The 17,172-nt window shown below is 39.0% G+C and overlaps 2 protein-coding genes, 1 long non-coding RNA gene and 1 other non-coding gene across 6 annotated transcripts; all 4 read left to right on the top strand.

The window, feature by feature from the left end:
• Window positions 1-5,649: 5,649 nt before the first annotated feature.
• On the top strand, window positions 5,650-9,176 carry LOC121263970 (DNA polymerase delta small subunit-like). 3 transcript variants are annotated; one of them, XM_041166971.1, is made up of 4 exons: window positions 5,650-5,709; window positions 5,808-5,999; window positions 7,971-8,081; window positions 8,980-9,176. In XM_041166971.1, the coding sequence occupies exons 2-4, from the start codon at window positions 5,892-5,894 to the stop codon at window positions 9,067-9,069; spliced, it is 309 nt and encodes a 102-aa protein (XP_041022905.1). In that variant the 5' UTR covers window positions 5,650-5,709; window positions 5,808-5,891; the 3' UTR covers window positions 9,070-9,176. The 3 variants fall into 3 exon arrangements, with proteins under 3 accessions (XP_041022905.1, XP_041022904.1, XP_041022902.1); XM_041166970.1 differs by lacking the exon at window positions 8,980-9,176 and adding an exon at window positions 8,643-8,962; XM_041166968.1 differs by lacking the exon at window positions 8,980-9,176 and adding an exon at window positions 8,204-8,611.
• Window positions 9,177-10,062: 886 nt separating this feature from the next.
• On the top strand, window positions 10,063-11,124 carry LOC121264105. The gene is made up of 2 exons (XR_005940454.1): window positions 10,063-10,671; window positions 10,847-11,124. It is a non-coding gene; the product is annotated as an uncharacterized LOC121264105 (long non-coding RNA).
• A 1,100-nt stretch (window positions 11,125-12,224) lies between these two features.
• LOC121264704 (probable protein phosphatase 2C 68) lies at window positions 12,225-16,909 on the top strand. The gene is made up of 4 exons (XM_041167994.1): window positions 12,225-13,426; window positions 14,754-15,118; window positions 15,993-16,229; window positions 16,328-16,909. The coding sequence occupies exons 1-4, from the start codon at window positions 13,120-13,122 to the stop codon at window positions 16,574-16,576; spliced, it is 1,158 nt and encodes a 385-aa protein (XP_041023928.1). The 5' UTR covers window positions 12,225-13,119; the 3' UTR covers window positions 16,577-16,909.
• On the top strand, window positions 12,292-12,363 carry TRNAC-GCA. The gene has a single exon. It is a non-coding gene; the product is annotated as a tRNA-Cys (tRNA).
• Window positions 16,910-17,172: the final 263 nt, after the last annotated feature.

Raw genomic sequence — 17,172 nt, 5'->3', positions numbered from 1 at the left:
CTCAGAACCCTAACGCCATAGACTTTCTGCAATTTGATGACGGTTTTGACATCTGTTTGATTCTTTTTTTTTTTCGTGATTTTGACTTTGGCATTCTTGACTGCAGGATAAGAACTTTGAGATTCAGAAGGAGACGCACAGGGGCAAGCAGTTGTAACCCCCGCTCCTTTCTTCTTACGTAAGCTTCTATCTTTCTTACGTAAGACTCATTATTTTTTACGTAAGCAAATTTCGATGACAGAATTATACAACAGTCTGCCATTTTTTTTGGCGACTGCGAGCATTGTCATGTGTGCCGAACTATGACGACGTGTCTCTCGAGATATTAGATGACTTCTAAAGCACGCTCAGTGTTTTAAATATACTGAAAATATTTATATGAGGTATTTCCAGCATCTTTGAGTTAAACTTGTTTTTAAATGAGATAATTATAATATTATAATTGTCAGAAATCATTTTAATATTAATTATTAAAATGATTCCAGTTATTTGAAATATTATGGGATTTAAATTATGTTAAAAGCTTTAATTAATTTAATAGTTTTATTCTCTTAAATATATTAAATAAGACTTCATCATTTTATTAATGATAAAGAAATATTATTTTACAAACTAAAGTTAGTTTAAAATAATATTTACCTTAATTCTTCTAAGTGCTTTTAATTAAATTAACGTTTACGCATTTTCAAATCAGTATTTTAATTCTCCATCGTTAGATAGTTGCGTAGACCCCAAGACGTAGGGACTGGGTTAAATACCCAGACCCCTCTCTCTTTCTCCCTCACTTTCCCCCAGCCCTCTCTCTCTCCTCCCTCTCTCCTTCGGCGTACGCTGTACATAGTCCTCCACGCCGAAGCCTCCATAGCTTAGCTCGGCGCCGTCGTGCGCCGCCCACTCTCACCGCCGGCACCGTTGATCTCCTCTCCCTCCGGCGAGTCCATCCGCGGCAGCCCCTCCCTCTCACGCTCTCTCTTCCTCTCCCTTGGAAGTGCAAAGCCTGAATGGGCTTGATGCACGTAGCGCTGCCGTGTGCCATCCTCCGGCGCCACCACTTCCGCGGCAGCTTCCTCTGCCACCTGCCACCACCCTCCAGCAAAACCAGCACCTCCCATGCAGCCACATTCCCCCTTCGTCGTACACACGCACGCACAAGGAGACCCACGCACGGCTTCACCGTGCACGGCACCCACGGCCACTAGGCGCCACCATGGACCTCCCCTTCCTCCTCCCTTGGACCCGAGGCCCATAGCCTCTCCTCCATGCATGGACACTCCTCCTCACGCACACACGGCTTTGCACTCCTCCACTGCCGTACACTGCCACCCACGGCGTATGACCACCACCTTTAGCCTCCTCAGGCTACCACCAAGCCAACCCAACCTCCCACGGCCCCGATCTGCCACCTATGCGCGCACACTCTCTCTCACTCTCCCACGGCTTCTCCTCCACTATGCAGCCAGATCGGCCGCCTTGAGCCATTGTGGCGCCACCTTGACGCCACCACGAGATCCACCGCACCTCCCTTAGCCAAGCCCTAGGGTCAAACCACCACTTTATGTGGTGGGTAATCACTGCACGTGATGGACAGTCACTACGCGTGACTGACCACCACTGTACACAGCTAGATCCGCCATGTTACGCTCCTTGCCACCATCACAAGGCCTTCACGAGCCCTTCCAAGACCACACTTAGCTATCCAAACGCCCAAATAGTCAATGTACGTGGGTTAGCCGCCACGTACGACCCTTCCGGCATTATCGGCTATGACGATCAGCGAACATCACACGAGTTATCCCGTCGATGGTATAACTCTCTATCCCTTTTAATTATGTTAGATATTGATTAGTTGATTAGGTTGTGGACTGTGCTGTTAGTATTAGGGGAATGACTGTGTAGTATGGAGATGTGCTGTGTAGCGAAATGATGGGTGTCTTATGATGTGTTGTGTTGTGAAGTGTTTGGCATATTGCGTAGTGCGCTGTGAAGTGTTGGGCATTCTATGTAGTGAAGTGTTGGGCTTATCTGTGTAGTGCGCTGTGAAGTGTGGAGTGTAGTTGGGAATTATGCTGTGCAGTGTTGTGGACTGTGCGGTGTAGTGTGGCTGCGGACTATGCGTTGTATTGCTGTCGTGGCATGTGGAGTGGGAACAGTACACGCTGAGTGTACTTTGTGTGTGGCCTAGTGTGACATAAAGAGAGTGTATGTAGAATATACTCTCCTGGCGTATTGTGGAATGGTAAGAGTACACGTAGAGTGTACTCTGTATGGCGTGGTGTGTGAATGGAGTATACGTGAAGTGTACTCTATGTGGTGGAGTGACGCACTATATGGCGGGTATGCCATCATGGTGATATGGCGTAACGAGTGTGAAGGGAGTACACGCGGAGTGTACTCCATGTGGTTGAGTGATGCACCATATGGCGGATATGCCATATTGATGATAGGTTGTAGCGCGTGGAAAGGGAGTACATGCGGAGTGTACTCTATGTGGTAGAGTGATGCATCGTATGGCAGGTATGCCATATTGATGATAGGTTGTAGCGTGTAAAAAGGGAGTACACGCGGAGTGTACTTCATGTGGTAGAGTGATGCATCGTATGACGGATATGCCATATTGATGAGAGGTTGTAGCGCGTGGAAAGGGAGTACACGCGGAGTGTACTCTATGTGGTAGAGTGATGCATCGTATGACGGGTATGCCATATTGATGATAGGTTGTAGCGTGTGAAAATAGAGTATACGTGGAGTGTATTCTCTGTGGTGGAGAGATGCACCATATGACAAGTATGCCATAATGGTGATAGGTCGTAGTGTGTATGAAGGGAGTATACGTGAAATGTACTCCATGTGGTAGAGTGATGCACCATATGGCGGGTATGCCATAGTGGTGATGTGGCATAGTGTGTATGAAGGGAGTACATGCGGAGTGTACTCTATATGGTAGAGTGATGCATCGTATGGCGGGTATGCCATATTGATGATAGGTTGTAGCGTCTGGAAAGAGAGTATACGTGGAGTGTACTCCACGAGGCAGCGACACTCCTTGTGACGTGTCGTAGAGATAAAGATGGTTGTGTGATTTATGGGCGTAGAACGTGGTGAATAGTGTCGGGAATTGTGGAACAATGTCCCGAAGTAGTTATGGCATAGCCTGTAGTCTGAGATGACAAGTGTCACTGTGATGGACTTATGGCTAAGAATATGCGTGAAGTAGTAGAACAAGTATAAGAGTGCGCAGCGGAAGCATGACTGGGCAACGTCACGAAGTGACGTGGTTACTGACAGTCGTGCTTACGATGGATAAGGAGTTAGCTTTACAAATGGCGTAACAGGATATCAGGTGACGTGATAAGGTCACGGTGTAGCTTGAGAGTAGTCTTGAGCTATGTGACGTGACGCAAGGCATAGTTGTGAATGGAGCCTTGTCGCACTAAGTGTTGGGATGAACTGTAAGAAGGGACGGTTAGCATGAAGAGTCATGCTGGCCGGGTTAAGAGAAGGTTGGTATCTGAGTATGACCCTTGTCCCTTCGAGCAGGTGATCAACATGTTATATGTTGATCTTAGGTGATAAAAGGGATAAGGTACATGTGTAATCTGGTTAGACACATGTGCAGGACGGATTCACCATATGTAATGGGTAGTCTGTCTTGAGTACAGTTACACAATACTTAAGCCTCAGAGTTGGTTTAGAGCCGTGTGGCTTGTATTGATGGGAATGGGGATTTAGTACGGGCTAGGATGTATGGTGGGAGTGACGGGTGTATTGTCTAGGATTGGGATGCGTGACTTAGTTAGTCTGAGTTATGCATCAAGATGAGTTCAATAAGGAGAATAAGACGAATATCTTAGTGTCTTAATCCTAAGGTGAATCATGGGTTCACTTTAGTGAATGAACACTTGATGTGGAACGTCGATTTTGGAAGAAGTAGTGACCGTAACTGGTCTCCGAAGGGTTTAACATAGTAAAGGGCACGTAAGTGCACGGGATAGAAGGAGAGTGTTCCAAGTATAGTGTAGTCCTATTTATATTTAAGTTGCTTATGCACTAGATAGAGAATGACGTTAAGGTTATGTATGCATGTAGGTTGCCAGCTGACAATCGCATGAATGGACTGCATGGTATGAAAGTAGCATGGAGTCCAGGTAAGTATTACGTTCATGCTCTTCTAGAGTCTTCTAAAATATATAAAGAAACGCTTTTCCTCACGATGCCTAACGAAATGAAACGAAAGACGTTTTACTGAAGAAAATTGTAAGTGTTCAAATGTATACGTATGTACGGCCCCTCCTTGGCAGCCCTTTTTACGCAACGAAAGTATTAATTGTACGCATGTGAATGGATGACTATACGCTGTATATATTGTATGTATTTTCTAAGAAAATCTACGAACCGATGTAAATGCACGAAAGACAAGTTTAGACCGAGGCTTTTATGGATCCTACGAACCGACGCTCTCATGTGCGCCATGAGGTGACGCTTGTAGATGCCATGAGAGACGACGTTCAAGGTGATGCTTGTGGATGCCACGAAAGGTGACGTTTAAGCCATACATGTTTTTAAATGAAGTTTTCCACGAACGAACTGTTAAACTGAAATGAACTGAAAAAGGAAAGATGATTTTTGGGCTTACGTCCCAGACGATGTTTTCTCATGAAAAGAAATGCTTTCTCATGAAAATGAATGTTTTCTCATGAAAGGACTGTTAAATGAAAGAAAGAATTGAATGAAAGCTCCAGCTCTTTAGAGCTGGCATGAATGAATGAAAGCTCCAGCTCCTTAAAGCTGACATGAATGAAAGAATGAAAAGCAAAGAAATGCATGAAATGTAGGAAGATATGTAACGGCCACATGAATGAATGAAAATGGGTACCCAATAAATGAATGGGCAGATTGCAATGCCGGGCAGATTGCAATGCCGGGCAGTAGTACTGATAGTGCACCCAGTGCTGCACCTAACGAAATGAGATTCCAACCTGTGGCCACGAGCGAATCCATTGGCCATAGGGCCGCTAACCCTAACACACAGGGCGTAACAGTGTGTACTGGCCTATGAAAGTGAAAGAAAGAATGTATGTATGTATGTATGTACGTATGTATGAATGCACTTTAAGAAATGAAGGCACTGCACTCTTGCAGAAATGAAGGCACTGACAGAGGATACGTTTTACGAAAAGAAAGTCCATTTTCAAAGGAAAATCCCGTCCAGTGACATTTTCAAATGAACGCACGTATGCACGCATGCATGTAAGTATAATATATACGAATGATGAATGCATGAATGAAAACCTATGTTATTATATTTTAACTGCATGAAGTAATGCTTACGAGTTTTCGACTCATTTTAGTTTTTATGTATGTTCCTCCCCCCCCACAGGGAAGGAAATGAAGTACGCGTCGGGACAGACACGGCCCATGGGGAAGAGCACAGAAGTCTAGGCAGGAGCATTTAAGTGTAAGAGAGGTCTTTTATTAATAAAATTGATGTTTTCCACTGTAAACCTCTTTTATTGTAAAAACACATTTTATTTTATAAACGTAGAGTCTTACATCTTGGGAAGAAAGCAAAAAGTTTTAAATCGGACGGTAATTCCCGTCGTCCTTTATCAAAATATTTTATAAAAAGACCCACCACAAAGACGGGCGTTACAACAGTAGAGCCAGATTTACTTTGCTCGTCTCCATTTGATGCGAACCCTCCATAAAAATGTATAAGAATTTTATATATTTGAACACTCATTACGTGTACAGATGCTTAGATTTTTAAGGTAAAAAGTTGCTGCAATAAACAATTACAATAAGTGCAGGAGATATGCCAGCTGGTGTGCCATGCAGAGAAGATCGTATCACAGGAGCGGAGGATGCTTGATCTTGGTGTTTGATTGTCCGTCATGGCCGAGGTGTTGACTCGAGTCAGATTCCGTTATCTCTGTAGACTGTTGCTTGATTTACGTTATTACTTCATCCCCTCGTTCCCCATTGGAAACCCCATTTACCAGGTAACTTTTGCTTTTAAATCTTTTGGGGTATTTATTAACCTTTTCTGCAATCAAATTTGGGCCTGAAATCTCTTCATTCATTTTGGTATACTGTATTTTCTTCAGTTTTAAATTTGAGTACTGTTATTCTCTGTTTTTTCTTTTTTTTTTTGTTGAGAAAAACAGAACTTCATTGATATATATCTGCCATAACATAATGCAGTCATTACATAGATTGTTCCATACTAACAATTGCCTTAATCTGCTCAGGCCCCTCTTCCGTCCAAATTTGCTCATCTTCTTGCAATAAAACAAGTTTTGCAAGTTGATGTGCAGCACCATTAGCTTATCTGTAAGTGAATAAAATTTGCCATCCAGAACTTTCCATCAGCATTGATCGAGCATCATACACCAAAGCCCATAATCCGTACAAAATTCTTCATCACTATTAGTAGCCTTTACTATAACCTGAGAGTCACCTTCAAATTCGACCCTCGCAAACCCCAGTTCTGCACAGACCTTCATTGCCTTCCTCAGGGCCATACCCTCTGCTACAACAGGTTTCATATAATATCCCAAATTTACACACAGACCATTCTAGCCCCTAATTCATCCCTTATAATTATGCCCAAACATGTCTGCTTCTGCTGCAAGCTTACTGATGCATCCCAATTGGCTTTGAGGCAGCTGTTACTTGGTCTTTTCCATCTTAATTCACTTCTTGCAGTAACCCCTTCAACTTGCTGAGTACCCTCTTGAATTTGTGATTGTATGAAAAGATCCCTATCTGAATCAGCAGCCTTTATCACCTGGTGTGGACTCTCGAAATCTTTTCCAAAGACTACATAATTCCTCTTAATCCATATCCTTTTCAAAATAAAACAAGAGAGCTGTGGAAGTTTAAGCTTACCGCTTAAATTACCTTTCTTGATATGGCACCTAGTGTGATGTGGCACCAATATGTGGTTTATTAAATTTAGTTCTACGTGATATATTAAAAAAATTTTAAAAAATATATTCAAAATAAAAGGGCGTAAAAAAATACAAGAAAATGAAGATTCAAATCTTAGGTTCCTCTACCATTTTTTGTATTTTTTTTTATTTTTTTAATAAACACGTGCCACCACATGAGGGTTATCCGAACTGTAAGTTTTAATTGCCAAGTATCATTATTCTTTAAATTTTCAGTTCACTCGTGTACATTATTAATTCGACTTAGGTTTTAGATTTTCCTCACAAAGTGAAATCCAGGGTTTGGGGACTTCGTGATGCCGTGTTGATAAACTCCGTGGGTTTTGTTAGTTACACGATATTTTGTAGGGACGTATGGAATTTGAGAATGGCGGATTTATAACTGAAAAGTTATTTACGACCAGGGTTTTGGGGTATTAGGAAATCAAAATCTTAGCACCCACATTTTGCTTATTCATCCCTCCTTTGATAAGGTTTCTTCTCATCTCATTTTATCTCATTTAAACATCCAAATACTACTAAAACATAAACATTTTTCAATTTCTCTTTCATACTTTTTCATCTAATCATTACAATTTTTTTAAACTTCCATAGAAAATACAAAAAAAAAAAAAAAAAAAATCAATGTTCTCAAATTACAAAACAAAAATAATATTTTAACTTTATAATATTTTTAATCAATTTTTTTTTCTCTTATTTCTCCAAACTCAATAAAAATCTTAACTCAAACTATTTCGTTATTATTTATAAATTATCTCACTATTATTCATAGATTTATGACCATCCAAATGAGGCTTCAATTTCACCGGTTTATGGTGGCTATATTTTATTGGTTGAGAATTGAGACCATGGATTTCCCGTTCATTTTGTGGGGCATCTCGAATGCCTAGTTTAGGTTTTTATCATAAATTTCACAACCAAAGAATTGCTTGTTTGTTTGTTAGGTCTAAGCAAGGTACTACTAATTAGATAAATAGATCAGTTCGGTAGAGTAATTTTAGAGATTTGTTGGGTTTGCAGTTTGCACAGTTTGCAATTGGATTAGAAGAAGGCAAGGAATGCATCCTAGCTGGAACCCTGAACATGCACATGAAACTCAAACCTTGTGTCCTGGATGAGTACTCCGAGGAGGTATTGTCAATTGTGATTGACTATGAATGAGTTTATTTATCTGTCCTTTTCTTTAGTCATATTTGGTTTTCATGATTGAGATTGGAGTTTTAGAAGGAATAGCTTTTCATTGCAATCTACAGAGATCTGCGACTCGACTTGTCAAGCCTCATAATTTTGTGCACCCAGATGATAAGCTGGTTTTAGAACAAAATAGTGGAAGAGTTAAGCTTGCTGGGAATGTGCCCTTAGCATCTGGTCCAAATGTAACAAGTTTGTTTCATGATAAACATATCATACCGTCGGAAGAAAATTCATTTTCACAATCTGATCGTAGTAAACTAGTTTTTTTTTAAGCTATTGGGAAATTTTATTTTTTCAATGAGTTGCTAATGTTTTTTCGAGCCAGTGTGATTTTAGTCATCTTTAGTTGCATTACAGTTTGTCATTCTAGAAATTTAGTCGTCCACTTTTAGGTGGAGATAATCTATTAAGTTCATTACTCCTTTTAAATGTTCCTTATTTCGAGCATTATGAATGCAGCTTTTGTTGTGCTGTTCCTTTTTTTTTTTTTATATACAGGGGGTGGGGGTTCGAACCTGGTTGTCCCATTTGGATACCAGATCAGATCTTATGCCATCTGGACCTTGGCTTGTTGAGCTGTTCTTTCAAATCATAATATAAGTCTAATTGGTCTTTGTAGTACAATTGATTGGATAGTTTTCATCAAAGTATGTGAAATTTATGTGTGGAATTAGCAGTGAATGATCGAATCTCTTATTCTTATTCTTCTCAGCTTTGCCTAAAATTTGAGTTGTGGTTGGTCTGTCTTGTATTTTTTTTCCCAGAAGTGCAACTTGGTATAAACCATTATCTGTATAAAGCATGTTTATTGGCATTGACATGGTGCGCATGATAGGCATTGTTGTTGCTTTGCATGGAAAGGAAACTGACGCTGGCGACATTTTGGTTCAAGATGTCCTGGAGGCTGGCCTACCACCTCAGATAGAGCTTCCCCTTAAATCAAGTATGATCTGGTTTACCTTCCTCCATTTTTACTTCTGGATGCTAGAAAAACGGTCGACCATGAAAATATGCCAAAAGGGGCTTGACCATGAAAATATGTTTATTTTAACTCATTTTTTACAATTAATCAATGTAATTATACCACTTCAATAAAGATAATTTTAATTTTATACAACTACTAAATGGAAATGTAATAGTTGTAAGTTTATCATTTTTCTCAAACTTCGTTGGAGTTCATTGACAAGTTATTTAATGATAGTAATACGAATCCAATATTTTTCTATCCAATTTTTCAATTTGACACGACTAAAGGTTATCAGTCTTTTGAAAGCAGCTACACTTACGCCTCGAATGTTTTTACATATGAGATGAGATGAGTTAAGATAAAAATTAAAAGTTGAATAAAATATTGTTAAAATATATTTTTTTAATATTAATTTTGTTTTGAGATTTGAAAAAGTTGAATTATTTATTTTATTTGTATGAAAATTTATAAAAATTTTAATAATTAGATGAGATGATATGAAAATGATCGTGAAAACAAACTCATGAGGAGACAACCATGGTTGTAACATAGGATACATCGATGCTTTTTGTCCCCAAGTATATCATAAATTAATGTTCAAGAACGCTTATGTTGATGTTGGGTGCGGATGCATACATTTTTCTTACCAATTCTTAATACTTAAAGCATTGGACTCTCATGGTGCTGCAACCGAGCTTCAATTGTTCAACCTCGATTGATATTTTTTATTTATTTTAAAAAAAAAAGTAGTTTTCAGGTTCAGTTAATAAGGTATAATTAAATGTTTATACATGAAAAGACGAACAGATGGCTTTCAAACAATAAATTAAAAATGATATCCCAAAACCCATATAAAAAATATCGTGGCCCAGATTCGAACCAGATCCAAATTTTATGCCACTTACCACTAGGCGGCACCAACATGTGTCATCAATGATCTTGGGTGGCAATTTGCCAATAATATCTAATTGGAATACGTTTGTATTCTTATTTGCCTATCAGCGTCTGACGTGCCTAACATCATTGACCTATTAGGTACCTTTGCTTTCTCCAACGGCTATATTTTTGCCTTGGCATTATTCAAATCATTATTTGCCTTCCCCAACGGTCCATTTTTCATGTAATAAGACACAAACCCAACGTATTATTGGCCCTCCCCCATATATTTATGCATTTCATTTTCACATCCCTGTCTGAACTCATACATATTTTTCTCTCTTTTTCGATAATGGACTCCTCTAGCCCCGCCAAGGTTCAACATGTGAACAAGAAGTCCTCCGATGAACTGCTCAGAAAGTTTGCCGAACTGGATTCGGATTCTGCCGAAGAGGCACCGGGAAGGAAAGAGTTGAGGGTGTCAAAGCCCGGAAAAGGAGCAGGAGAACGAGAGAAGGTGATCAGTGTGAGAGCCCATCAAATGGTAGTACGAGCTTACTAGAGAGGAGGTCGCTTCTTCCTCTGGCAGTGAAAAGGAGGTCGGCATTGTTTCGGCAACTTGGGATTGGGAGGTCACCCTTCAGGGCAAGGGATAACAAATCCATCTTGGGGAGAATTGAGAAGGTGAGCTTATTAATTGCTTGTATTACCCTTCAAATGTGTTGTTTTTTTTTTTTTTTCTATGTTTCGAATCTTACATATACAATTATATGTATATACATTTCTGGTGATACCATACATCTTTTTTTCTTCATTCTTATTCTTCTCTAATGGGTTACCTTTGGAAAAATCTGTGCAGACATGGCATAAAACCGTAGAAGGGGCCTCAAAAGTTTTTATGGAGAAGCATTACCACCGGCATAAGCGTTTGATAAATGACATTGTTTAGATTGAGCTTGAGCTCTCTCTTGGGATTTTAAAGCTTTTCGATGTGCCTTTACTGCCTTTAGATGGGAAGGGGAAATGCTAGTACGCCATTTGTACATTGGCATTAAATTTCATATCTTTTATTTGTAAGTATATTAGTATTCATTTCACCAAACCAATAAGGAATAAATCAAGACGATTCAGTTCTCACTCGCTCTCTCTCTCTCTCTCTCTCTCTCTCTCTCTCTAACACGCCTGTGAATATTAAGATGATAAATGGGCATCCATCTTTACAGTACGTTGTCCAGTTGTACTCAGAGCTCTAAAGTCAAAAAAAAAAAAAAAAAAAAAAAAGAAGACAATTTGTTGGCATGGAGCACGGTTGCATATAGTAGAAAGATTTGCAGAATAAGCCAATAATTCACAAGCAAAAAGTAGTACTCTTTGCCCGGAAACCAAGGTGAATCGAAACACAGCGTAACAAAAACTGAAGTATGGCGTATGCTATGAAGTATGAACTTATGCACAAAGATATCACGTGTTATTTACATTTTGACTTGAAGTTTTTAAATGGGTTGGAACTTTCCCCTATCTTCCTTAAAATGGATTTCTGTTTAGAATTTTACAATAATATGGATCAGAGAAGTTCGAGTAGTTAGGCAGGTATTATTGAAATACTGAGAGAAGTTGAACCACTTGGAGACATTAGACATGGTTGAAAATTGAAATATAGGTTGATTAATGATACCCGCACAATACATTTTCACAACATATTTTAAAATATGACACTGATTTTCTGGTGAGCAGTTGTTCATATGATATTAACGAGATGAGAAGATGGGTTGGCAGCAACAAAGATGGGTTGAGCAGTTGTTCATACTGAGAGTCGTCGAATTTAATGGGTTGGCAGCAACAAAAATGATAAATGCTAACTATACAATTTGGTACTCTCTTTGGGATGAGATGAGAAGATGTAGGTAAGCTGAAGGGGTGAATACAATAAATGTGGGGGGCTTTTGTGAATGTGAAGCACAAGAAAAAGTTGATTCACAGGTCGCATGTGTGTTTCGCCCGTTGGACGAAAACAACATACCTCTAACACAACTATTACTCATCCTGCTTTTTCCTTCTGGACAACAGAGGTGTGTCAATTTATAAGCCACACTTACTCAATCAACTCTCACACGTGTCCTTTGCCCACATCATAGTTCATCTTACAACACCAGATGGGGTGCAGCTGCATTGGAGCAACATATATAATCTGGCAAGCATATCCACCAGATGCATTGCAAAATGCTAACTCTTTACATAATTGCAGGTGCATTTTCATCGCGTTAAATAAAATAATAGTTTTTATTTAATTTCTTTAACATACAAGGGTCCATAGCTCAGTGGTAGAGCATTTGACTGCAGATCAAGAGGTCACCGGTTCGAACCCGGTTGGGCCCTCTAGTAAAGGTAAATGTCTTATTTTTTGTTTTTAAATATTTGTGGGGCCAAGATGAACCACTAATCTCGGCTGAATATAACAAATTAGAATTGGAATAATAAAAAAATGATTTTAGGACCAAAAGGTGTAATGAAATAATACTCCGTGTTGGCTTTTGCCTTTTGTTAACAAACGGATTTTCCCAAGAAAAATTAATATACTCTGCTAATTAGCATCTCTCCTCGCACGCTTTTTGTCAACTTTCCCTTCTCCTCCACCCCACCTATCATTTCCTCTTACTATTTCCTTTCCCCTCTCTGTAAAACCCCTCTCTCCAGCCGGAAACCTGAATTTCCCACTTTTTCCTCTCTCGCAAAGACACTCTGCACACGCAGATTCCTTCATCCTTTACCACTGGCACTCTTTCTCTTCACTCTGATCCCCAAACCAACCTCTTTCCTCTCCCGTGCAACCCACTATCACATTTTCTTCACCCTCTCTCATAAAATTTGCTATCTTTGATTTCACTGCCTCTCTCTCTCTCTCTCTCTCTCTCTCTCTCTCTCTCTACTTTGATCCATCACTCACTCTTCAGTAACCTCTTCCATAATTTAAAGAAGAAAACAGGGGGAGATAAAAATATACTGGGTCTCTCGCATCTTCCTAAAATTTCTTACTTTTTGCTACACAAAGTCATACTCTTCTGGTTCTTCTGCAAAACGATTTGTTTTTTCACTTCTGAATTCTCCGCGCCTTGCTGGTGAGGGAAATGAGGGATGTTCTCGTGGCTGGCAAGGATGGCGTCGGCGTGTTGGAAGCCAGTAAGGCGGTATGCCCGTATGAACAAGGATGATATTAATGACGTTGATTCTATGCTCGGTGACTCGCTCCTCTGGTGTCGGGACCTCGAGAAGCACTCCTTAGGCGAGTTCTCCTTCGCCGTGGTTCAGGCCAATGAGGTCATCGAGGATCATAGCCAGGTTGAGACCGGCCAAAACGCCACCTTTGTCGGCGTTTACGACGGCCATGGCGGCCCCGAAGCGTCTCGCTTTATCCGAGACCATCTTTTTCTTCATCTACTCAGTGAGTCTTTGAGTTCCTCCTGAGTTTCATTCTTTTGTTTGGTTTATTGGTCTGTTTCGGTGACAGTATATCTTTGCTGTCTTCTTATGCTGGGTGGCATGTTGGTAATCTGAGTAAGTTATTTAGCCTTGAACTAATTTGCAGGATGAATCTTCATGTTTGTTATTTTATATATATTCTAATTTTTGTTGGCAGATCAATGAGTTTTCTATTGGGGTAAATGGTTTTGGTAGTAATTTTTACTAAAGCTAATGTATGTAGTTTACGGCGAATTTGTTGTGTTTGTTTCTCTTCCTGCTTGGTGTGTGATTCATGGTGGTTGAGCTTATCAAAGATTGGGTTTCGTTGTATCGATGTTGACTGGAGTCAAGTATTTAGGTTTTTGGGGTTTCGTATGAATTGTGCATAAATTTTTAATTGGTTTTCCAATTTTGTGAAATTGGGACGATCTCAATTTTGTTGTAGATTTAATGCTGGTAACCCTTGCTGCTTGGTTCACTTGGATAAAATGTAGTTTGATTCAAAAGTTATTGAAAAATCATAAATCACCTATTGATGAATCTGGAAAATAGGGCTGTGATTCCAGTACTGAAATCCAACTTCCATGCAAACTAATGCAGTTATAGATTTGGAAAAGTGAGTTGAATGCAGAAAATGATGAATACAGCAGTTTCGAACCCCTTGTGAACATTTCTCTTTGTTGTTCGGTGCATATGAGAACCAAAAAGAACTGGAGAAAATTAAAGGAACCAAAGAAAAATCTTTTACTGATAAAAGAAGGAACGAAAAGAAAATGCTTAGCAGGCATGTTATTCTATCTTCCCAGACTTTACGAGAGAAAAACTGGCAGTGTGTTTTTTTCTCATCCAAGTACTCGGTCTGGCATTTGTGTATCTATGCTTCTAGTCAAGAGTTTCAATGTTATTGAGGGCTTTGGTTTTTCCTATTGGAAAATGATTGGTTTTCTGAATAACAGGCTGTTTATATTAAGATAGGGTTTATATTTGTTTGACTATTGGATCTGGATTTTTATGGTTTTCAAAGTTGTAAGTGCTGGATTTTCATCTTGTTCTTGGTATAGTTGTACTGATGATGGTAACTGCTATTTTCCTCCACCTGGTATTATTTTAATGAAAAAAAATATGAAGTGGATTTCATGTAAATTTAGTCAGAAGTTATGTCAAAGCAGGCAGTTAGATATGTTCCTATGTTCTTTAGGTTGCATTATTGCTTATTTCTTTCATACTCCATGTGTCACCCTTTATTTCTTTATTGATTTTAGGTAGTTTTGAATCTCAAGTGGTGAATCTGATCTTTTGTTCTACAGGACTTGCTCAAGAAAATGGAACCATATCTGAAGATGTCCTCCGGAGTGCTTTCTCTGCAACTGAGGATGGGTTCCTTGGTCTTGTTCGTAGGACATGGGGAATAAAACCACTAATTGCTGCAATTGGTTCTTGTTGCCTGGTTGGGGTGATCTGGAGAGGAACATTATATGTTGCCAATTTGGGTGATTCTCGAGCTGTTATTGGTTCTTTAGGTAGATCTAATAAGATTATTGCTGAGCAATTGACCAGGGATCACAATGCAAGTTTGGAGGAAGTTAGACAAGAACTCAGGTCCAGGCATCCAGATGATTCACATGTTGTAGTCATGAAGCATGGAGTCTGGCGTATCAAAGGCATCATTCAGGTTGGCTCTTACTTTAGTGGTTACCCTCTTCTGTGATTTCTTTTTGCCCCAAATAGTGTACGTTCCTAATTGTTTTTGAAGATATGTTCTCGAAAAGATTCCTGTTTCTCTAAATTTATTGCACTTCTGAATTTTTTAAGTCATTAGATATGTTTTTGTACCTAAATACATTTATATGCCTCCATTGCACACATATATGTGCTTGTGGATGAATTTTCACACAAACCCCGACAGAATTAAGACTTTTTATTGACTGGGGCACATGGCCTCATCATGGGGCACTCATGGTATATCTTTCATCTCTGGTGATGCAGTTTTATGGAAACCTTAGGCACTTGAGTCATTAGTTCAAATTGATCGCAAATTGAACAGGCTTACAGAAAAAATCTTCTTACCCAATTATAGTTTTCTGCTTTCCAAGGGTTTTAGAAAACTTATTGTTAGGTTTTTATTGCTATCGTTAGTCTCTTTACTTTTGAATAAATAATTCGTAGTATTAATATATTTTCTGAGACATTTGTACATACATGGATAGTTTTTAAGATTTTCTGAATTTGAAGGTTAGTCCAAATGGATGCTGGGGTTATTGGAGCCTTCAACGAATTCAAAGATCTTGTGGGAGTAGGTTGATTTTTTTGGTGCTCTATAACCTAATTTTAATTGCATGTAAGATTATTATTATTATTATTATTTTATCTTGTTTAAAATGTCACAGAAGCTATGTGACTTTTTTCTTGAATAGTCAAGTCCATGCATAGAGATATTTGTACCAACTTATGTCTTTGATTAGTCCTCATTTTTTAAATTTTATGCCTGCTACACTGATCAGCGACAATTACTTTGCTTGTAACTATTTAACTTGCATTGGTCTCAGGTATCTAGATCTATAGGTGATGCATACTTGAAGAGGCCAGAGTTTTCTCTCGATCCTTCTTTTCCGCGATTCCACCTTTCTGAACCTATCCGTCGACCTGTGCTGACATCAGAACCATCTGTATGTACAAGAGTTTTACAACCCAATGACAAATTTCTCATATTTGCATCCGATGGACTTTGGGAACACATAACAAATCAGGAAGCTGCCGATATTGTGCATAATAACCCTCGATCTGTATGTTTTTTCTTTTATTGCACCTCTTTCATCATACTTAGCCCTTTTTATTTGAGAAGGTAATTTCCCCCCCTTTATTTGTTTTCCTGCAATATCAGGGAATCGCAAGGAGACTTCTCAAAGCAGCTTTAAACGCAGCAGCTAGGAAAAGGGAGATGAGATATGATGATCTCAAAAAGGTTGAAAAGGGGGTCAGGCGGTTCTTTCACGATGATATTACAGTTGTCGTTATCTTCATAGACCATGAGTTGCTGGGTAAGAAAATATCTGTACCAGAGCTGTCAGTAAAAGGCTTCATTGACACGGTTGGTCCATCAAATTTCAATATTCTTCAAGGATTGATGTGAGTGCTTGGTCCATTATCTTAAATAAGTACCCGGCAACTTGAATGGCTCAGTCTGGTACAAGAAGATGGGTTCATAAAGCCTTTTAATTGTTCATTCGACGTTTTTTGCAACGCCATAATCATTTCTTTGAGTCTTGACTTTGTCCTTTCCAAGTTTCTTCTACAAGCAAAGTTGGAACCCGTTTTTCCATAAGATATGCACCCTTTCGATGGTTCTTGTAAGGAAATCTAAGGATTTTTTTTTTTTTTTTGGAGGTTCTTATGTTGGGGGTCTGTATACACTCAGACGTTGTGCAATTATACAGTTTGTTTGAATAAATTTGTTGTTATTGAACATTGCTTTAATTGAATGAGTTTGGTAAATGTTGTACATGTCTTGATATTGGAGCGAACTAGGATGTCGTTTTGCATTACAAGAAATTAATGTACACGAACCTGTTTTGTTTTTACAAACACTACCGTTTATTAGAACATATGTAATTCAGGATTCAACTAGAGAGAAAGTTGGTTTTTCTTTAAATTTTATCATTCCCAATCATATCAATTGATATATGATTAGAGACGGACAAAATTTAAAATGAATAATTGTATTGCTCG

The sequence above is a fragment of the Juglans microcarpa x Juglans regia genome, chromosome 5D, assembly GCF_004785595.1.
Source record: "Juglans microcarpa x Juglans regia isolate MS1-56 chromosome 5D, Jm3101_v1.0, whole genome shotgun sequence".
Taxonomy (NCBI): domain Eukaryota; kingdom Viridiplantae; phylum Streptophyta; class Magnoliopsida; order Fagales; family Juglandaceae; genus Juglans; species Juglans microcarpa x Juglans regia.
The sequence above is the reverse complement of the archived record's forward strand: the minus strand, read 5'-3'. Positions and strand labels throughout refer to the sequence as shown.

Bases quoted from the DNA above. Each gene is read 5' to 3' on its own strand.
- LOC121264704 (XM_041167994.1), top strand. From the start codon at position 13,120: ATGTTCTCGTGGCTGGCAAGGATGGCGTCGGCGTGTTGGAAGCCAGTA. The intron at 15,119-15,992 runs GTTGGCTCTTAC...CATTGGTCTCAG, and splicing joins GTATCAAAGGCATCATTCAG to GTATCTAGATCTATAGGTGA. The intron at 16,230-16,327 runs GTATGTTTTTTC...CTGCAATATCAG, and splicing joins TGCATAATAACCCTCGATCT to GGAATCGCAAGGAGACTTCT.
- LOC121263970 (XM_041166968.1), top strand. From the start codon at position 5,892: ATGGCCGAGGTGTTGACTCGAGTCAGATTCCGTTATCTCTGTAGACTG. The intron at 6,000-7,970 runs GTAACTTTTGCT...TTGGGTTTGCAG, and splicing joins TTGGAAACCCCATTTACCAG to TTTGCACAGTTTGCAATTGG. The intron at 8,082-8,203 runs GTATTGTCAATT...TGCAATCTACAG, and splicing joins TGGATGAGTACTCCGAGGAG to AGATCTGCGACTCGACTTGT.